The sequence below is a fragment of the Lepidochelys olivacea genome, assembly GCF_965140295.1.
Source record: "Lepidochelys olivacea isolate rLepOli2 genome assembly, chromosome: 23".
NCBI classification, from domain to species: Eukaryota; Metazoa; Chordata; order Testudines; family Cheloniidae; genus Lepidochelys; species Lepidochelys olivacea.
The window spans coordinates 4,480,004-4,502,379 of NC_140433.1; the positions used below are offsets into that span (position 1 = coordinate 4,480,004).

The 22,376-nt window shown below is 51.5% G+C and overlaps 1 protein-coding gene across 4 annotated transcripts in view; it reads left to right on the forward strand.

Annotated features, from left to right (window-relative positions):
- LOC311511471 (sphingolipid delta(4)-desaturase/C4-monooxygenase DES2-like) overlaps positions 1-22,376 on the forward strand; it is a 28,040-nt gene that overhangs the window by 3,530 nt on the left and 2,134 nt on the right. Inside the window, exon 2 of one of the 4 annotated variants that reach the window (XR_014709295.1) lies at positions 2,593-2,905. The exons of 1 other annotated variant lie outside the window; for it this stretch is intronic. Coding sequence is in view for 1 of the 3 variants with exons in the window: in XM_084612108.1 (XP_084468234.1) it covers positions 13,741-13,822 (82 nt within the window). In the remaining 2 variants the exon portion in view is untranslated. Of the gene's footprint in view, positions 1-2,592; positions 2,906-5,566; positions 5,801-13,641; positions 13,823-22,376 lie in introns of those variants that run through there. 2 more of the 4 variants (XM_084612110.1, XM_084612108.1) reach the window with 2 other exon arrangements.

A 22,376-nucleotide genomic window follows, 5' to 3' on the forward strand; every position in this document is an offset into this window, starting at 1 on the left:
AATCCATCTTAATTCTTGTACTTTTCCATTGATGAGGTGGGGGGTGGGGACCGGGACAAGCACAGGCAAAAGAGTCCCGCCTTGTGCCAAAGCTATAAAAGCAGGTGGAGTAGGACAAAGGGGTGGCCAGTCATGAGAAAAGAACAGGAGGACTTGTGGCACCTTAGAGACTAACCAATTTATTTGAGCATGAGCTTTCGTGAGCTACAGCTCACTTCATCGGATGCATATTGTGGAAAGTGTAGAAGATCTTTTATACACACCTGGATTTACACACCTGGATTATATAAACCTGGATTTGTGCTGGAAATGGCCCACCTGATGATCACTTTAGATAAGCTATTACCAGCAGGACAGTGGGGTGGGAGGAGGTATTTTTTCATATTCTCTGTGTATAAATAAAGTCTGCTGCAGTTTCCACGGTATGCATCCGATGAAGTGAGCTGTAGCTCACGAAAGCTCATGCTCAAATAAATTGGTTAGTCTCTAAGGTGCCACAAGTACTCCTTTTCTTTTATGCACACAAAGCATGAAAAAATACCTCCTCCCACCCCACTCTCCTGCTGGTAATAGCTTATCTAAAGTGACCACTCTCCTTACAATGTGTATGATAATCAAGGTGGGCCATTTCCAGCACAAATCCAGGGTTTAACAAGAACGTCTGGGGTGGGGGGAGTAGGAAAAAACAAGGGGAAATAGGTTACCTTGCATAATGACTTAGCCACTCCCAGTCTCTATTCAAGCCTAAGATAATTGTATCCAATTTGCAAATGAATTCCAATTCAACAGTCTCTCCCTGGAGTCTGGTTTTGAAGTTTTTTTGTTGTAATATCGCAACTTTCATGTCTGTAATTGTGTGACCAGAGAGATTGAAGTGTTCTCCGACTGGTTTATGAATGTTATCATTCTTGACATCTGATTTGTGTCCATTTATTCTTTTACGTAGAGACTGTCCAGTTTGACCAATGTACATGGCAGAGGGGCATTGCTGGCACATGATGGCATATATCACATTGGTGGATGTGCAGGTGAACGAGCCTCTGATAGTGTGGCTGATGTTATTAGGCCCTGTGATGGTGTCCCCTGAATAGATATGTGGGCACAGTTGGCAACGGGCTTTGTTGCAAGGATAGGTTCCTGGATTAGTGGTTCTGTTGTGTGGTATGTGGTTGTTGGTGAGTATTTGCTTCAGGCTGGGGGGCTGTCTGAAGGCAAAGACTGGCCTGTCTCCCAAGATTTGTGAGAGTGTTGGGTCATCCTTCAGGATAGGTTGTAGATCCTTAATAATGCGTTGGAGGGGTTTTAGTTGGGGGCTGAAGGTGACGGCTAGTGGCGTTCTGTTATTTTCTTTGTTAGGCCTGTCCTGTAGTAGGAGACTTCTGGGAACTCTTCTGGCTCTATCAATCTGTTTCTTCACTTCCGCAGGTGGGTATTGTAGTTGTAAGAATGCTTGATAGAGCTCTTGTAGGTGTTTGTCTCTGTCTGAGGGGTTGGAGCAAATGCGGTTGTATCGCAGAGCTTGGCTGTAGACGATGGATCGTGTGGTGTGGTCAGGGTGAAAGCTAGAGGCATGTAGGTAGGAATAGCGGTCAGTAGGTTTCTGGTATAGGGTGGTGTTTATGTGACCATTGTTTATTAGCACTGTAGTGTCCAGGAAGTGGATGTCTTGTGTGGACTGGACCAGGCTGAGGTTGATGGTGGGATGGAAATTGTTGAAATCATGGTGGAATTCCTCAAGGGCTTCTTTTCCATGGGTCCAGATGATGAAGATGTCATCAATATAGCGCAAGTAGAGTAGGGGCGTTAGGGGACGAGAGCTGAGGAAGTGTTGTTCTAAATCAACTGTAAAAATGTTGGCATACTGTGGGGCCATGCAGGTACCCGTAGCAGTGCCGCTGATCTGTAGGTATACATTGTCCCCAAATGTAAAATAGTTATGGGTAAGGACAAAATCACAAAGTTCAGCCACCAGGTTAGCTGTGACATTATCGGGGATACTGTTCTTGACGGCTTATAGTCCATCTTTGTGTGCAATGTTGATGTAGAGGGCTTCTACATCCATAGTGGCCAGGATGGTGTTATCAGGAAGATCACCGATGGATTGTAGTTTCCTCAGGAAGTCAGTGGTGTCTCGAAGGTAGCTGGGAGTGCTGGTAGCGTAGGGCCTGAGGAGGGAGTCCACATAGCCAGACAATCCTGCTGTCAGGGTGCCAATGCCTGAGATGATGGGGCGCCCAGGATTTCCAGGTTTATGGATCTTGGGTAGTAGATAGAATATCCCAGGTCGGGGTTCCAGGGCTGTGTCTGTGCGGATTTGATCTTGTGCTTTTTCAGGGAGTTTCTTGAGCAATTCCACCATGAGTGATCACTTTAGATAAGCTATTACCAGCAGGAGAGTGGGGTGGGGGGAGAGAAAACCTTTTGTAGTGGTAAACACCCATTTTTTCATGCTTTGTGTGTATAAAAAGATCTTCTATACTTTCCACAGTATGCATCCGATGAAGTGAGCTCTAGCTCACGAAAGCTTATGCTCAAATAAATTGGTTGGTCTCTAAGGTGCCACAAGTACTCCTTTTCTTTTTGCGAATACAGACTAACACGGCTGTTACTCTGAAACCAGTCATGAGAAGACCCTGGCTTACCACCTGAGATGTCTGCTGGATCCAACAAAGACTGTACCAGGGGAGAAGATTGGGCCCAGACTAGGAAGGAATCTAGTCTGTGAAAGAAGCTTATTGGAAGATCTTTGAGGGTCAGATATTACCTGTAATCAGTTTCTTAATGTATGAGGCTTAGACTTATGTGTTTTTTGCTTGGTGACTTACTTTGTTCGGTCTGTTATTATTTGAAACCACTTAAATCCTACTTTTTATACTTAATAAAATCACTTTAGTTTATTAATAAATCCAGAGTAAGTGATTAATATTTGGGGGAGCAAACAGTCATGCATCTTTCTCTATCAGTGATATAGAGGGCGAACAATTTACGAATTTACTCTGTATAAGCTTTATGTAGAGTAAAAGGGATTTATTTAGAGTTTGGATCTTATTGGGAGCTGGGTCCTGGAGATAAGTAACTTGCTGAGCTGTTTTCAGTTAAATCTGCAGCTTTGGGGGCGTGGACCAGACCCTGGGTCTGTGTTGCAGCAGGCTAGCGTGTCTGGCTCAACAAGGCAGGGTTCTGGAGTCCCAAGCTGGCAGGAATAACGAGCTCAGAGGTAATTTCAGCACATCAGGTGACAGTCCCAAGGGGATCTCTGTCATCAGTTCTGTTCGGCCTTCCTCCAGTAGCTTAAAGAGCCTTTAGTACAGGGGTGGCCAACCTGAGAGTGAGAAGGAGCCAGAATTTACCAGTGTATGTTGCCAAAGAGCCACAGTAATACGTCAGCAGCTCCCCCGCCCCGACTCCCAGCGCCTCCCGCCCACCGGCAGCTCCGTCAATCAGCGCCTCCCTGCATCTCCCGATCAGCTGTTTTGTGGTGGGCAGGAGGCTTGGAGGGGCGGGGGGGAGCGAGGGCATAACAGGAAGGGGTGGAGTGGGGGCAGAGCCAGGGGTGGAGCAGTGAGCACCCCCTGGCACCTTGGAAAGTCGGTGCCGGTAGCTCCAGCCCCCAGAGTCGGTGTCTGTACAAGGAGCCACATACTAACTTACGAAGAGCTGCATGTGACTTCGGAGCCACAGGTTGGCCACACCTGGGTTAGTACCTGGTATTTTCTCCCGTGAAGGTACTGATACATTGTAATCAACTCTCTGTATCCTTTTAGATATGTGAACCAGATGGAGTGCTGGGTGTAAGAGATGAGAGGTAATTGTCCTGCTCCAGTCAGCATTGGTGAGGCTTCGGGTGGAGTGCTGTGTCTGCCTGCGGGGGGTGGGGGGGGGCGCAGTCTAGGAAGGATGTGGACAAACTGGAGAGAGTCTGGAGCAGAGCAAAAAAATGACAAAAGGTTTAGCAAACCTGACCTGTGAGGAGGAAAGGATAAAAAATATAGGCCTGTTCACTCTTGTGAGAAGGAGACTGCCGGGGGGGGCAGACCTGAGAGCAGTCGTCATAGATGTTAAGGACTGTTACAAAGAGGATGGTGATCAATTGTTCTCCATGCCCTCTGTAGGTAGGATAAGAAGCAATGGGTTAATCTGCAGCAAGGGAGATTTCGGTGAGATATCAGGACAAACTTTCTAACTCTCAGGGGAGTGAAGCTCTGGAACAGGCGTCCAAGGGAGGTCGTGGGATCCCCATCACTGGAGATTTTAAAGAACAAGTTGGACAAATGCCTGTCAGGGCTGGGCTGGTTTATTTCGTCCTATCTCAGTGCAGGAGGCTTGACTGGATGACCTCTTGTGGTCCCTTCCAACCTGACATTTCTGTGATGGTGCTCATTAAGTCTCTCTCTGTAAGGCACTTTCAAATCTTTTTGGTGCCTCTTTCCTGTCTCCTGACTGATCACTTGTTATGACTGTTGTATCACCCGTCGGTCAGCGGCAGGGACTGAGCCTGTCATCTTTAGCTCCAGAGCCCAGATCTCAACTGTGTGAGCTAATGGACTCATTCCAGCAGCTGGAAGCAATAGAAGGCAGTTATCCCTTTCAGATCAGCCGTAGCAGGCGTGCTTGGTCAGTGTATTCCATTACTGCTATTTATGATTTTTATTACAGTAGAAGCTAGAACCCCCAGTAAGTTCTGATGCCCTATTGTGTTAGGGGCTGGGCCTTTGGATTCCCCCTGAGAGCAGTGTAAAGCGGAGGAGTATGGTCCAGCGGGGAGACATGCATGATATTCCAGCCATTAACCTGCTGTCTGGCCTTAAGCAAATCTCTTTGCTTTTGTTTCCTACCCTCTTTTATAGGGTAGGAGTAACCGTCCTTAGCCCTGGTCTACACTAGGACTTTAGGTCAAATTTAGCAGCGTTAAATCGATGTAAACCTGCACCCGTCCACACAATGAAGCCCTTTATTTCGACTTAAAGGGCTCTTAAAATCGATATCCTTACTCCACCCCTGACAAGTGGATTAGCGCTTAAATCGACCTTGCCGGCTCGAATTTGGGGTACTGTGGACACAATTCGATGGTATTGGCCTCCGGGAGTTATCCCAGAGTGCTCCATTGTGACCGCTCTGGACAGCACTCTCAACTCAGATGCACTGGCCAGGTAGACAGGAAAAGAACCGCGAACTTTTAAATCTCATTTCCTGTTTGGCCAGCGTGGCAAGCTGCAGGTGACCATGCAGAGCTCATCAGCACAGGTGACCATGATGGAGTCCCAGAATCGCAAAAGAGCTCCAGCATGGACCGAACGGGAGGTACGGGATCTGATCGCTGTTTGGGGAGAGGAATCCGTGCTATCAGAACTCCGTTCCAGTTTTCAAAATGCCAAAACCGTTGTCAAAATCTCCCAGGGCATGAAGGACAGAGGCCATAACAGGGACCCGAAGCAGTGCCACGTGAAACTGAAGGAGCTGAGGCAAGCCTACCAGAAAACCAGAGAGGCGAATGGCCGCTCCGGGTCAGAGCCCCAAACATGCCGCTTCTATGATGAGCTGCATGCCATTTTAGGGGGTTCAGCCACCACTACCCCAGCTGTGTTGTTTGACTCCTTCAATGGAGATGGAGGCAATACGGAAGCAGGTTTTGGGGATGAAGAAGATGATGATGAGGTTGTAGATAGCTCACAGCAAGCAAGCGGAGAAACCGGTTTTCCCGACAGCCAGGAACTGTTTCTCACCCTGGACCTGGAGCCAGTACCCCCCGAACCCACCCAAGGCTGCCTCCTGGACCCAGCAGGCAGAGAAGGGACCTCTGGTGAGTGTACCTTTTAAAATACTATACATGGTTTAAAAGCAAGCATGTGAAAGGATTACTTTGCCCTGGCATTCACGGTTCTCCTAGATGTACTCCTAAAGCCTTTGCAAAAGGTTTCTGGGGAGGGCAGCCTTACTGTGTCCTTCATGGTAGGACACTTTACCACTCCAGGCCAGTAACACATACTCGGGAATCATTGTAGAACAAAGCATTGCAGTGTATGTTTGCTGGCATTCAAACAACATCCGTTCTTTATCTCTCTGTGTTATCCTCAGGAGAGTGAGATATAATTCATGGTCACCTGGTTGAAATAGAGTGCTTTTCTTCAGGGGACACTCAGAGGAGCCCATTCCTGCTGGGCTGTTTGCCTGTGGCTAAACAGAAATGTTCCCCGCTGTAAGCCACAGGGAGTGGGGAAGGTTGAGGGGGTAGCCACGCGGTGGGGGGAGGCAAAATGCGACCTTGTAACGAAAGCACATGTGCTATGTATGTAATGTTAACAGCAAGGTTTACCCTGGAAGAGTGTAGCCACTGTTTTATAAAATGTGTCTTTTTAAATACCGCTGTCCCTTTTTTTTTCTCCACCAGCTGCATGTGTTTCAATGATCACAGGATCTTCTCCTTCTCAGAGGCTAGTGAAGCTTAGAAAGAAAAAAAAACGCACTCGCGATGAAATGTTCTCCGAGCTCATGCTGTCCTCCCACACTAACAGAGCTCTGACGCAGGGAGGGGCGACTGAGGACACGGCTTACAGGGTTGGCTTCAGGGAGCTAAAATCAACAAAGGGGGTGTCTTTACATCAAGGAGTATTTCAGGCAGGACTTCACGGAGGGTTCCAATAAGAAATGGTGCACCTAAGTTATCGTTCTTATTGGAACGAGGAGGTTAGCCTGCCCTCTGATTGATACATGGCTAGATTTACCTCGCTGCACCTTCTCTGTGAGTGACTGCAGTGTGATCTAGAAGAATGAGTCCCCTAGACGGGGGAGGGGAGGAAGCAAATGAATACAGAACAAATCTGGTCTATTTCTTGTTTTGATCCACTACATCTATCTTTTACATCTTTGGCTGGCAGCAGACGGTGCAGAAGGACTGCATGCCATCCACATCTCATGGCTGCTCGGCAGAAGATGGTACAGTACAACTGCTAGCCATCCTCATCTCTTGCCTGCCCGGCAGAAGATGGTACAGTACGACTGCTAGCAATCCGTATCGCCTGCCTGCTCACCATAAGATGGTTCAATAGGACTGACTGCAGGACTAAAGAGAATGACCTGGTCAAGTCACTCTAAATTAAGTCAGTCCCTGCACCCATGTCTGTCCAGGCGCTCCCAGCCGACGTGGCCAGGAGCACCTCGGACATGACGATGACGGCTACCAGTCGTACTGTACCATCTGCTGCCACAAGGCAAGGGGTTGCTGCTACTGTGTAGCAAAGCCGTACCGCGTCTGCCAGCACCCAGGAGACATACGGTGACGGTTACCTGAGCGGGCTCCATGCTTGCCGTGGTATGGCGTCTGCACAGGTAACTCAGGAAAAAAAGGCGCGAAACGATTGTCTGCCCTTGCTTTCACGGAGGGAGGGAGGGAACGGGGGCCTGGCGATATGTACCCAAAACCACCCGCAACAATGTTTTAGTCCCATCAGGCATTGGGATCTCAACCCAGAATTCCAATGGGCAGCGGAGACTGCGGGAACTGTGGGATAGCTACCCACAGTGCAACGCTCCGGAAGTCGACTCTAGCCTCGGTACTGTGGAAGCGCTCCGCCGAGTTAATGCACTTAATGCACTTAGAGCATTTTCTGTGGGGACACACACACTCGAATATATAAAACTGATTTCTAAAAAACCGACTTCTATAAATTCGACCTTATTCCGTAGTGTAGACATACCCTTAGATAAGCACCTTGAGAAGGGTAAGAACCAGCTTGTTTGGCTAGAGGCAAGAGACCATGATGATTAGGAGTTTACTAAACAGTGCTTTCAGGTAACACCAGAGAGGAAGGATGGCTCAGTGCTTAGAGCGCTAACCTGTCCTCTGGGAGACCAGGATTCGATTCCTTGCTCCGTCATTGTCTTCTGGTGTGACACTGGGCAAGTCACTTAGTCTCTCTGTGCCTCGGTTTCCCCATCTGTGAAATGGAGATAACAGTAGTGCCTTACCTCAGGGACATTGTGACAATAAATACATTAAAGATTACGAGGGGCTCAGATGCTGTAGAGAGGGGAGCCAGCCAAGTCCTTTGGACAGATAGCTTTCCGTTCCATCAGAGATGGATTTTCTCATGAGTCTAACAAAACAGATATCAGATCTTCAGCAAGGAGATGCAAAAGCCATAACGAAAAGACGCTGGCCCTCGCTGCCATAGTCCGGAGGCTAGAATGTGTGAATCTGAGCTGCAAGCTCACCTGTGATGCTGAGACATCACCTTGTCCCGACAGTGTCCCTCAAGGAGCCCTCAGCTAAAGACACAAAACCGCCCAGAGAGGTGACCCATCTGAGGTTCTAAATCAGCACAGAGCTGGCAATATGGCTTCAGTCCTCACTCCAGGGCCCTACACACTGGCACCTTGCTCTGTGCTCTGCTCAGTGACACTTTCTCCACTCGTGATTCCCTTTCTTTCCCAAGCCGTGTCTTCGCTTGCTCGTCCCACTTCCTCGCCGGGGTTGGAGCCAATCCGTATAAATCACAGATTCTTGTCAAGGCTTTTAAATAGGCCAAGCAAGGCTTACAGGTGTAACCAGGCAGGCCAACGCCCACAGCAATGCAGGACACTTCCCTGTTTGGAAAGATGTAGTCTTTCTCCTGGCTCTGGGCCAGATGCTCAGACACAAGGGCTTGCCGTTAGGTTCTGACATCTATATTTAGGCACCTAAAGAAATGGCCCAGGTGTGGGATGGGAGAGTTTTTTCCAAATGGAAGCATTGCTTCCTGGTTAGCCAAACCTCTTCAGGGTGGCTTCCTGCTCAGAATAGGGTCAGCAGCAGTGCAAGCTTCCCATCATGCCCCCCCCCCCCGGGAGACTGCCCCTGTCCTGCGGGGGAGTGGCTCTCGAGGGTACGTTTATTCACCATGCAGTGCAATGCTAGGGGGCGCTGTGTTGCAGGGATGGAGGTGCTCTCCCCTTGCAGTACGTGCTGACCCCAGTACCCCAGTGCAGTACTAGGGGGCACTGCACTGCAGGGAGCGCGGGTGGGGACGCTCTCGCCTTGGTGTCACTGCTGACCCCAGTGCTTCAAGGTGGTAATCCTTTCCCTCTCGCCCCATAACACCCCCCCACACACACACACATTTTGCCCCTTGGCAGCTGCGGGCAGGAGCACTTGCACAGGGGGCCCCTAGGAACTAGGGGAAGAAGCAGAGGGGCTGGTTAGAGGAAGCAGAGCCCAAAACAAGAGGGTTGGCACTGGGGAGGGGAGTCCCAGAAGCAGGAGTCCTGGCTCGGCACAGTGGCACAGGAGAGAAGATAAGCTGGGAGCGCTCAGGGCGGATGGCCCGGGACCGTCCTGTTTTCTAGCAGGCACAAGCAGCCGAGGGCGTTTTCCTCATGAATGTACGGCAGCCTCTGCCCTTCAGGAACCGGAGTGAGACCAGGGATGTACACTGTAAAGCAGAACTCTCTTTATTCGTTACATTACAGGATGGCTCCAAAGATGCAGACTGGGGTGTGCACCCTCTATCTGCATCTGGTGATTACACACGATTAAACGCTGCCCTACACGGGGACATGCAGGGAAATAAATCTGAATGAACCAGAGGTGTGAATAGAAGTGGATTTGTTCAACCACTTCAGTCCCTGTGTGGATGCTGTTATTCATTGTTCAAATGGCCTGAATTTGCTTTAGTTTAATTCACCATTCAGCTAAACGGAATTAAGGCCACTTTAATTCTGCACAACAATCTCCACACTGGGATTGAACGGGGTTTAAGTAATCCACTTCTAGTTCACCCCTTTCGTTGATCTGGATTAGCTTTCCTAGGTGTCCCAGTTGTAGACCAACCTAATTTCAAAGACACAGTGGCACCATGGGCGACACCTCCCTTTCTTCTTTCTCAAAATCACGCCCAGTAAATCCCATGTCAAACAAACAAGGTCCCCCACCCAGGGCTGACTAGTGTATCAGAGCATTGCTGATGGCTCAGTGTTAAATCTTCCCGTGGGTGAGTCAGAGGTTGTTAATGCTTACCAGTTAGAGCTCATTCCTTATCATTGGCTCAGTCTGTTTCGCTTGTCATCTGTCGCACAAAATTGCCCTCCAAGTCTCGGTATCATTCTGGCACGTGCCCCTGACTTCCATTATCAGTTTACTTTCTGTGACACAACCCAGCACCTGAGAAGAAGCTGGTGTTGATTCCGCTTGGCTGCCAAGTTTGGATGGCTGGGCCCAGGCCCACGCTGTCCTGAGTCCTCTTTTGGGCAAGAGCCCCTTCGCGCTGGGCAGTAGCTGGCCGAGAGATGATTTGTGGCTTTATGGTTTGTGAGGTTCAGCAAACAGGGCTCCCTCGCCAACCTTTCCGACTGTCCTTTATCGAGGACACTGACCACAGTTTTGTCTCCGAGCGTGCCTGGGATGGGCCGTGTTCCCCACGCTCGCACTGAAGGGGTTCACGTAGTTTACACTGAGAGGAGAACCTTAATGGGGGAAGCTCACCTGTGTAGGGACAGGAGGGGTTTCTGTGAAACCAGGGAGCTCGTAGCAGGAAAAGAGCTACTGCTGCTCCCCTGGCAAAAGGGGTTTTGGACTGAAGAGGAAGGATGGAAAAGGCAAGCCTGGGAAGTTGTCCTGGGGAGAGACAGGAAGGTTTAGGGTAGCACAGACCTTGGTGCAGGAGCTTGGGGCCCTGGCCTGGAACCCAGAGTAGAGGGTGGGCCTGGATTCCCCTATTCCTGAATGAGTGGCACAGATGGGCAGTGATCTCGAAGACTGGCGAGGACCATTGGTCTCAAGTTACTGAGGGGGAGACTCAACCAGGAAAGTGGACGTAAGGATGGCCGGGGACACTGTGGAGGACTTTGATGGCACCCCGGATGGGGAGGACTCTTGTGACTTAGTCGGCGAGCTAAGCCACCAAGACGGGGTGCGGCAGGAGCAAGAGAGGGGGCCACAGAGCGAGACGACGAGCCAAGAAACGGCAAGAAGAGGGCGTGGGGCTGAAAGAGCTAATCCCCAGAGCGGCCAGCAGGAGGCGCCCCTAGCTGTGAGTAGCAAAACCTGTGATGATGCCATTTCTCATTATTTCCAGACTCTCCATTTCTTGCTCTTTGCCTCAGCTTGGGGACGCTTCTCTGTGTGAGATCAGAACGGGTATCGTTCAAACACAGCGGTTTTCTTGGGGTTACATTCCTCCCTAAGCAGTAACACCGCAGCCAAAGTGGGAGCATTTTCAGATGGTACCTGTCAGACCATGTTACATACACCTCCAGAACCGCCTCCTCCCCCTATGAGCACTAAAATGGCTACTTTTATGTCCTCTTCTCTTTTTTTTTTAATCTGCTCCTATATAGACTTGGAAACCTTGTCCTCATCTTCTCCGATCCTCAGCAAGATTATCTGGGAAGGCTAAAGGCGGGGGTGGCTTGCAACCCTCCATGTCCTAGTTTTTTAATGCTTTTAACTCGTTTACACTCGCTGAGGTTCAGTACTCAGGTTCCAGTTGACCGGTGGATTACAGTTTCTTGTCTGGGTTTAGCAGTTTGCACCGTTTACTAATCTGCTGGGCCCCTGACAAAAACAGCCACTCCTTGGTTCATGCAGAGCGTGCTTTCCACCATGAGGTTAGGTAGATGGATGATGGGTGAGTGGCTATGGGGATAGATAGATAGATAGATAGATAGATAGATAGATAGATGGCCGGATGGCTAGAAAGCCGAGAGTGTCTTCCTTGTGAGTATGCTGCAATCTCTTCGCTTCAAGAACCAGAGCGAGACTAGTTTAAACCAGGACTCTCTTTTAGGGCCATGATGGCTCCTACAGACTGGGAACAATGAGCAGGCAGGCTTGGAGTGGTGTCTGCATCATGGGATGTCCTCTGGTAATTATGCATGATTAATTTTAAAGAGGCAGGACCACAATATACGACAGAAATGGACTCTCAGGAAGGTGAGCTGGAATGGATTTCCTGAGTGGAAAATTGCTGTGAGCCCCTTGTACTTCGGGATTTTGGGGAGAATGGTTTTACCATAAGGTTTCTGTGGACTATTGTACATGTCCAGGAATAAATTCTGCTCCAAGTGTGGCTGCCTTCTCACATGCTTATAATACCAGAACCTGGAGACTCTCAGTGAGAGTGAAAGCAATGCTCCCTTTCCCCCATTAACACACTGTTCGCCTGTGGAACTCAATGCCATATGATGTTCTTGAGGCAAAAAGTTTTGGAATATGTGGCTAATAAAACACAGAATGCATCCGATGAAGTGAGCTGTAGCTCACGAAAGCTCATGCTCAAATAAATTGGTTAGTCTCTAAGGTGCCACAAGTCCTCCTTTTCTTTTTGAAAACACAGAGAGGAGACCTGTTTGCCTCCAACCTCAGCCCTCTTGCATCAGAGTGGAAACCAACCTCTTTCCCCTGCTGAAACAAGGTGGGAGAAGTCATAGCTTTTATTGGACCAACTTCTGTTGGTGAGAGAGGACCAGCTTTTGAGTTTACACAGAGCTCTTCTTCTTTCCCCGTCAAACAGATTATTACACCATTGCCCACGCTGTGTATGTGGGTGGGTGGGTGGAGAGGGCAGGGGAGGAGGTTGTTCCTGGAATTTTGCTCTCCAGCAAGTGAGACTAGCAGCTGTCAGAGACAGGATACAGGTATTGCTGGCCTGTGATCTCATCTAGCAGAGCACTTTTTAAAATAAGTGCCACAGAGCCAAAGATACAGGAAAGTTGCGTCACTTCTCCTGGGCTTGTCTACAGAGGGAAGTTATTCTGGCTTGGGGTAGGGTGTGAATTCAATGAAATACACATTGGGCCAGAAGGAGATACCCACTGTATAGCCCAATGGTTAGGGCACCTACTTGGGAAGGGGGCGATCTAGGTACAAGCCGCTGCTCTGAATCAAGCCAAGCGGGGATTTGAACCCCGCAGGCCCCCTCCCCCGCCCCCATCTCCAGCGGGCGAGGTGAGCGCTGTAAGCATCAGGCGATGGCGGCTGGCTGGTTTGGAGAAGGAATTCCATGGTGGAGCTGAGAAAGTTCAGCCCAAGCTGCCCCTCTTGTGGGAAAAGCTTCGGGTTTGACAGCTTGGTGTTTTCTGCAGGAAACCCTGTTCCGTCCAATACCTCCCGACCGGCTGTCCTTGCCCCAGCAAAAGCCTGTTTCCCAGGAGCTGTTCCAGTCAAGTTTCCTGTGTGGCCGAGCCGCGGTGGTCTGTGTCCTTGTCCTCCAGGGCATCGGTGCGGCACCTGGAGGTACTTCAGTGCAGGGTCACTGGAAGCTGCACCTTAGTGAGGGCTCCACCAGCCTGTTTCCCAAGATGAAACCACCAAGAGCCTGACTTTGATGGGCCCAAAGGCTCTAGAAAGGACGTCCAGGCCGGTCGCATCAGGCTGTCGGTGACCACGCAAGGGAACATCTGCACAGCCCGCCGCAGCGCGTCTCGGGGCCTAGGTTTGCAGACTTGGGCTCCCGCTCAAAAGAGCTGTGCGTACGTGCCCCCTTTGCGGCCAGAGCCATTAATCTGGCCCCGGGCCCAATACCAGGAACTTACAGACCAACTCCACCCCAGGGAGTTCTGATGCCCAGCCAAACAGGTCTGGCAGGTGCTTTGGGGAAGGGCAGGCAGGAAGACATTTCAGCTGAGCCAGGTGTCTGCGTTGCAGTGCTTCTGGGAAAGTCAGTGAGAGGATACAGCACACCTGTGCAGGTGACGCTGCCCCGGCCGGGAGTTCTGGTTCTTTCGGCACAGTGGGAACTGGGCCGGCTCCGGTGGAGAGGACGCAGCATGGGGAACCGGGTCACCAGGGATGACTTTGAGTGGGTCTATACAGATCAGCCTCATACAGAGAGAAGGAAGGAGATCTTGGGTGAGTCTGGGTTGGGTTGGTACCACCATGGCTCCTGTCTGGAAGGGGGATGGCACTGTGGGAGGCGGATCAGAATCAGAGGCGAGCAGGAAGGGGAAGAGGGTCAGAACCAGAACTAGGGTCAGGGAGGAGGTGGGAGCCAGAACCAGAGGCAGGGAGGTCAGGACCAGAGGTGACAGGGACAAGAGGAGAGATGGGTCAGAACCTGGTGGGAACAGGGAGAACCAGAGAGAGGTGAGTCAGAACCTGCAGGGATAAGGGGATACCAGGGAGGGAAAAGGTAGGTCAGAACCAGGGTCGGGGGAAGATGGGTCAGAACTGAGTGGGAACCGGAGCCACCAGAGAGAGAGGAGGTGAGTCAGAACCAGCTGGTGTTGAATGTAGAGAGTTGTAAGCAGCTCTCTCGATATTAGGCCAGGTCCACACTAAAAAATTGTCGACCCAGCTACATCGTCCGGAGTTGTGAAAAATCCATACCCCTCAGTGGCATAGTGAAGCCAGCGTTTGCTTGATGGAAGACTTCTTCCATCTAGCTACCGTGTCTCGGGGAGGTGGATTAACTACAGCGATGGGAGAACCCCTTCTGTCAGTGTAGCTAGTGTCTGCATTGAAGCTCTTCCACGGTAACCTTTCCAGTGTAGTCAAGCCCTTCTACTGGGGTTAGTAGATATTTGTAGATTGGTAATTGTTATGTAATTAACTCATCACTGTTTCTTTATCTGTGGGGCAAATCGATTATGCATAGGGTGACCATGTTTCCCAAAGGGAAAAGGGGACACCGTGTAAGGCTAGCCCGTGGTCCTCCCCACGGCACATGGGTCTGACCCAAGGTGCTCAGCTCACCTGAGCCCTGCTCCCTCCCGTTCCCACAGGTCTGGGCTGAGCCGGTTGCCTGAGACCTGCCTGCCCCCCTGTGACTGGCGTCGCTGCTCGGCCGAGCCCTGCCCGCCCCCCTGCCCGAGCCCTCTCTTCCCCCCTGGTGTGATGCTGGCATCACCGCTCGCCCCCACCATGTTTCTCTGCACCTTGCTTTTTTGACAAAAGTGGACATTTGTCCCATCCCAAGCTTCATCAGTTGGCAAGAGCAAATGGGACAAATGCCCACTTTTGTCAAAAAAGTCGGGATGGCCGGGACAGGGCTTAAAAAAGGGACTGTCCCAGCCAAAATGGGATGTGTGGACACCCTAATTATAGAGGGATTAGTTTTTGCTGCAGCATGCTTTTGGGCAGAGAAGGGGGGTGTTCAGAGACTCTAAGAAGCATGGAGGTTGCTAAAGGAAGTGTTTCTCTGCTCCCCTCTCCTGGCTGTTCTCACAACACGCGGCTGCCTAAATCCACTGGGACTGTTGTGGAACTTCTCCTGCTCCAAACCCCAGATCCCCACTAATTGAGCTTCTGGAGAATCCCCACCAGCACTTAGCAGTATAGGCCCTATGACACACAGTAGCAGTTCTCATCCCATCCAGCAGAGGGCAACAGCCACATACACTAGCCTGAGCCTCATTCTCAGTCAACTCCGCTCCTGCCCCTGGGGCAACAATGGAGAGGAATGGAAAAGATTCAGGTGACTTTAAACCCTTTTTGTGCTCCCCATATTCTGGGCCTTGCCTGTCCCCGGTGTCATTTAGTGCAACCACATATAACTAATCCATGCTGCTGCTGGAATCCAAGCTCCACACCCTGTGGTCCCGGTGTGGGCACATAGTATACTCTGGCCTCACCCTGGATCCACCCCCTATGGATCCTGTGGGGCAGAGAATAGCTACAGCACAATGCATGCCAGCCACACCACACACCCTCAATCCACACCAATGCAATGAGCCGTGTCCTTAGGCCAGCTCCATACTGCCTGGGGCGGCCCCCTGCATGGAGGGGATGCTTAAGGGGTCGCGAAGCCGGCTCAACCCCCACGCCTCTACCCCAGCACAAAACGCAGCTCCACGGTGACAGTCAGCGCCTTAGAGACCACAGTGATACAAAGCCCTGCGCCGAGGAGACAGAGCTCCGCCCCAAATATACCTGTTTGCAAATCCAGGGGCAATATCCCACACGAGGTCAGGGTAGAACAGCACCAATGTTCAGGGGCTAGGTGGATGTAGGAGACAAGATCAAAAGACCTGATGGGGAGGGCCCTGGCCACATTCGTGGCCGTGAAAAACGCGTCACGGACCGTGAAAACTGGAGTCCCCCATGAAATCTGGCTTTGGTAGGAGGGAGGGGGGGTGTCACGATATTGCCACCCTCACTTCTGCACTGCTGCTGGTGATTGCACTGCCTTCTGAGCTGGGCAGCCGGAGAGTGGCTGCTGCTGGCCTTGAAACCCCCTGCTTCCCCCCCCCAACTTCCTTTTGCGTCAGGATCCCCACGTTTACAACCCCCTGACATTTCAGATTTTTTAAAACCCTATGACTGTGAAATTTACCAAAATGGACCTTGAATTCGGTACGGCCCTACTGATGGGGCTTGATTGTTCTTGGGGGGGCTTCGCAAGTTGACATGCTCAGTCATCAGTCACATCGGTTGGGTCAACCTTACCAAATGGCTCAGGGCCAGATCATAGAATCACAGAATATCAGGGTTGAAAGGGACGTCAGGAAGTCATCTAGTCCAACCCCCTGCTCAAAGCAGGACCTAATCCCCAGCTAAATCAAAGATGTTCCCAAAGGCGAATTGTGGGGCGACAATTCATAGCCTGTTTTCCTATAAAGTGTTAGGGACGTCTTACGGGGGTCGAGGGCAGCAAAAGCAGCTGGCAGATTTAAAGGGATTGCGTGTCTGTTGCTAGAAAACCATCAGCTGTAGAGTCGATCCTGGGCCCAGCTGATCAAGGAAATCTGAGCACTCGAGAAACAACCGCAAGTTTCTCCCTCTTGATGTTCGTCCCCCCAGGACCGAAGATTTGACACTGAGGCTTACAAACGGCACAGCCGCGTTTGCTGAGGCCAGTCAGACGGAAGGAATTTGAAACGTAAATTCCTTCCCTTTTTACCGTGGGAGGGTTGTTGGTTTGTGCCGTGGCCTTTGGCTCCATTTGGAGTCGTGTGGAAGGGACCATTAGATGACGCACAGAGAGGTCAGGTTGAGTTCTGCAGCTCTGCAGACGTCAGGTGTGAAACTTTGCAGAGTCATCGTGCCCTAGCTTGTGTCACCATTTCACTCCAGCGCAAAGTGCGGGGGTACAAAGCTTCACGCCGGGGGGGAGGGGGAATTCTGGCATTTTCCACGGACATGGCCAGCCTTTACTCCAGTGCAGAGAGGGGGCAAAATACTCTGGTGCTGTCTTACAACTCACTTTGCAGTGTGACCTCACGCGGCGAAGGGGGATCGGGGCCCTGGTCTGAGAATCAGACATGGCGTTAAACAACCGACTGCTGTCAGCTGTAAAAGACACTTAGCACAGTGCTGCTGGCAGCTGCCACTTTGAGGCGTGCCCGGGTGATGCACTGAGAAAAGCCCTCTCCTGGCTCATCTGGGCGGGGAGTGTTCTTTTTGTGTGTGTGTGTGTGTACGCACAATCGGTGGGGAAACTGAAACAGGAGGCCCTCAATCTTCTTTTTAATAACAAGATCCAGGGATTAATTATTATTATTATTATCATCAGTCAATCTCAGATTGCTTTAGAAGGGGAGGCCAGTATCATAAGCCTTATTTCAGAGATGGGGAAACTGAGGCACGGGGACCAAGTGACTTGACCAAGCTCACCCAGCAGCAGAGGCCGAAGCAGACCCCAGCTTCCTTGAATCCCACTTCTGTGCACTATCCACTAGGCCACAGTGCCTCCCTGAGATGCTACCCTCCTTGAACTCGCTCGCTGCCAGGCATTTTGTCCAGCCCTCAGATCGCTTTTGCGGCTTGGTTTCAACAGGGTGAGGGATGAGGATTTCAATCCAGCCCAGCCCAGCCTCCTGCCTGAGCCCCCATCACCAGCTGGACTGAGGGCCTGAGGCAAAGCTCAGTGGAGTCAGGGCAAGGTTGTCTACTGATGGCACTGGGTGTTGAAGCAGGACCCATTGTGGCTTTTCTGGCTCTCTGCACAGGGCATGATGTTTGCATTCACCAGGTGCCTTTGTGCCTTATGTAACATGCAGGTGGGGTGGGTGCTCCTGGCACAAAGGCGGCTGCCTCTTGGCGCTTTGTCTCCCCAGGGCTAGGCGGCGGCTGCCTCCTGGCAACGGGGCTCTGCACATGCACGGACAGGCTCTGCTGGTTGCCCTGGAGGCTCTGGACGTGATGCACTACAGACACCAGGCAGGCCTGGGCCAGATCCCTCCGGGGAGCAGTCCCATTGGGTTGGTGGCACTTTTCCAAAGAGTTCAGCATGGAGAGCAAGGGAGAATTCCCTGCCCTCCAACCCCGTGCAAACCAGTGGAGACTTTCCCCTCCCTACCCCACTGATATGGATGGAAACTTCCCCCTCCGCCCACATTGAGAAAAATGGAAAATTCCCCCCTTCCTTCCACGGAGAACAACAGGGAAGCTCCTCCATTGAAATCCCCATCCCTCACCCTGTTGAGTGCAATAGAGGCTGTTGGGGGTCTGAGGTAGGGTGACCACACGTCCCGTTTTGGCCTGCACAGCCCCCCTTTTTAAGCCCTGTCCCGGACGTCCTTTTTTGGCCAAACTGGGCATTTGTCCCATTTGCTCTTGCCAGTTGCAAGTTGCTCTGATCTGTTGGCAAGAGCAAATAGAATAAATGCCCAGGCTTGCCAAACAAAAGTGGTTTGCACCCCGATAGGGGGGCGCGGAGGAACATTTGGGGAGGCCAGTGGCAACATGAGGCGCTGGGCGGGGTAGGGCTCGGGCAGTCAGCCCCAGTCCCGAGTGGCATGGGGCGTGGGTGAGCAGCAGGCAGCTTGGCTCAGCCTCATGTGTATCCTGATTGTACTTTGGTAAATATGGGCACCCTAGTGTGAGGCCTTTTAAAATAGGGGGGGGTGTGGTGTGTGTGTGTGTGTGTGTAACAATGGGTTCCAGGTGTATTTGTGCCACGCCGAGTCTCCGTCAAACGCCACCTTGTAGATCTAGCAGCTGTCCCGAGCAATACCACCGAAATGCACCTGGTCCTGGGGTGGAACACGGCACTTCCTGCCCAGCAGGTTAGGACTGGAAAGGAAGAAGACGACGAATTATGTTGACGCCCCAGGGGATTTTTAATGGAGGATGCCGACAGTTAGCCCCGAGATCTGGGTTGGAACTCCTCCGCTTTCTGGCAGTGTCAGAGCAATTCTGCGACTAGTAAGTGGGGCTTGTGCAGGGAAAGAGCACCCCCTACTAGTTGGCAGGCAGTAGTGGGGCTCCCCAGCCTGGAGACGCGGTCACCGCTCCAACACGCACCCAGCTCAGCGCATTCCACCGAGGTTGGGCCACGTTCACCTGCCCCCAGGGCAGCAGCGGGCCCACATTCTGCAAATTCCCCTGTTTCTTCCTTTGGCTTTGGTTTCGCTACGTCAGGCCCGACTTGCTAATCCCCTTGCCCAGTGCGGCAGCTGCATTCCTGCCCCAGATCATGCCTGATCAGGCTCGCGTTCCCGCCACTGATCGGCTCGACAAGGAACACTGATGGGTCTGGAACCAGAAAAACAGGGTGGAGGCCACGCTGACCGTTGGCTCTAACTTGGTATCACCCCTCAGCTGGGCCGAGGCTGCTGCTGGTTGCACTGTGTCACAGGGTGGCTGGCCCTTTACGGGGAGATGTCCCTGAGCCCCACCTGTGACACCTTCCCAGCTGGGGGAAATGAGTGTAGTCATGTGACGGAGAGGTCATGTGACAAACTTGGGCCAGATAGAGGGGTCTAAGGGAGAGCACCGTAGGAGCTGCAAATATTTTAGCGAGGTAGGGCCAGGAGCACCAGGCGGGACAGCGACTGGCCTGAGAGGTGCAGAGAGCAAAGGGATTGTCCGGGAAGGAGGGCCGAGGACTCCTGGCTCAAGGAGAATGAGCTATTTGGGCGATTGAAAGGCCCAGCTGGGTGAAGGCAGCATGGCCAGCATGTTTAAGGATGAAGGCCCCGATCCTCAGAAGGGAGGTAGGCCCCCAAATTGGATTCCCTCCCCACCTCCAGCAGGGACATGTTTTAAAATGCTAGGGACTGGACGGAGTTTTTGAGGAGCCCTTTAAGAGAGGGAAACTGAGGCAGGGCGCTGCAGAGGCACCGCAGGCCATGAAGAGGCGCTCTGGAGGAAAACCTGTTTACGTTCCCCCCCCCCCACACTTTTTGAGGTGATCAAAGGTTGGGGCCCTGAGGGTTGCTCCAGGTGAGAGGGAAATTGACAAGGGAGTCTGGTACCCGGCAAGGAACATTTAAAATCCCTGTTTCCCTGAACACAGGAGGAACAAAAACAAAAAAACCCCAAACAGGAGGCAACTTCCTTATAGCACCAAGCTCAGGTCGCTGGTTCAGGCTGCAGATGTCTGGCTTTCCTCGTCTCTCTCTGGTCCTCCAGCTTGGGCTGCAGCTCCCCCATATGAGCTCTCTACCCCGGCTTTGCCTTCGGTGCAGCTGCTTAGCTGTCTCTCACAGCTAATGTAAATAAGGCGTGGGGTGACCACAGTTTAGATGAGGTCTAACCCAACCCAACGGATAATATTTGTAGCCTGCTGTCTCCTCCTCCACCCCTTCTCTGCTGTGTAGCACTGGGGATTGGCGGTCTAGTCCCAGAGGGTGGGTTCTAGTCTGTGGCAGTGATTTAAAAACACCTGTTTCTGGTATTTTGATGCCTTATTCATGCAAATGGATGGAGCTGGTTCAAAACCAGGCTGGCGTCACTCCCCAGCTGGTGTCAGTCAGGTGTTGTTCCATTGGAATCAGCAGGCTAGATCCCCAGACAGGTCTAAACCATCCCCTCCCTTGGGATTCAAATCCCTTTCAAAGTTCTGATCCAAACCCAAACTTCCCAACCCTATAACGGGCTGACTCCAAACTTGCATCCTCTGTCGCCCCCTTGTGGTAGAGGAGAGCCAAGATTGGGCTGGGGTGCGAATAAAGGGGATTTTCTGGGGGTGTTGGTGGGGTTGCGTAAAGCAGCCAGGGGAAGGGATCTGCCAAGAACACAATTACAGCCAAATCCCGTCTCTTCTGTCCGGTGCGGGACCACACAGCACAGAGCAGCCCTGAGTTCAGCTCAGGTCCATCTTCGGCATATTTCCTGCTGCACTTCTTGGAGATCAGCTAGCATGGGGGAGGAGTATTGGTTAGAGCTGGTTGGGGAATTTTTTGCTGGAACTTTTTGCTGATTCATCAAAACCAAAAGTCTCTGGGGCAACGTCGGTTCTGGTAAAACTTGAGTCAGGAATTCCCTAGGTGAGACAACTCCACTGTAGAGTTGTCACCATCTTGATTGTTAGGCCGCTTATTTGGGGATCTAGGTGGTGCAGGGTCAAGTCCCTTGTTCCAGTGGCCAAGCTCAAGAGAGACTTTGGATTCTGTAAAAGAGGGAAGATTCATAGACTTTTTTATTTTTATTTTTTTACGGCCAGCAAAAACTGTTAGAGGAGGACCTTGAACCTGGGTTTCTCCACATACCAAGTGAATATTCGAACCACGGGGCTAGCCCAGTGGCTCTGTGGGGTGTCTCCCTTGTGTAGTTTCATAACAAATTTTGAAAGGTCTTGGTTTGGTTTGGTTTTCCGATGTGGAATCCAAACAAATTTCCAAGCCTCTCAATGTTTTGTGAAAAGGGGCTTGTGTTTTCCAGCCGGCCTGGAATAACAATACCAGTTCACAAACTCAAACCACAGACTCCCAACCCACAAGTTTATACGGGTACAGAACGTGCTTATAGACAGATGGCCTGGAAAACGGGACGTGAGCGTAACCTGCTGCAGGAACAGCTGCTTGAGTTTGCAGAGAGCCTGGGACAATTGCTCTGCAGGGTGGGATCTGCCCCGGCTCCACAGGAGCTCACTCAGAGGCCCAGCAATGGCAGTGGGGATGAACAAGCTCATTTGCCCATTAAAGCAGGTGAGAGAGGATCAGGTTAGAAGCTGGGAGCAACAGCTCATTCTGGCACCACCAGAGGGTGGGTTTATCACCACATCCCCACCCCGGGGGTATTCCATGAGGACCCAGGGTTTTAGGTGCTTTGACTAAAGCACTTGTCTGCTTCCGACTGGCTGTGCATAACCAGAGCCTCACGGTGTCCTCTGTGTCTGGGGAGCTCAGCGCTCAAGGGCGCGGCCTCTAAAGCCATAACCCATGAAGGAGCCAGGCCCAAGATAAATCTTAGATGCTGGAAACCAGAAAAGATTCATAGATTTTTAGGGCCACCTGGCCACCTAAATTAGGTCATCAAGTTTGACCTCCTGTATAACACACCTCTGTCTCAGTAAGGTACCATGGTATCAGAGCGCCTTACAGCCCCGCCATGATACAAAGGGGGAAACTGAGGCATGGATCCACAAAGGAATTAAGACTCCCCATGCCCATTGATTTCAGTGCCTAAAAATTCTTGAGGATCTGGGCCTAGGGAGTCTGTAGCAGAGGAGGGACTTGAACCTTCGTCTTGCAGATTCTTGCCCAGCTTCTCTCCCAAGATTGCCCACCAGCTACGAATG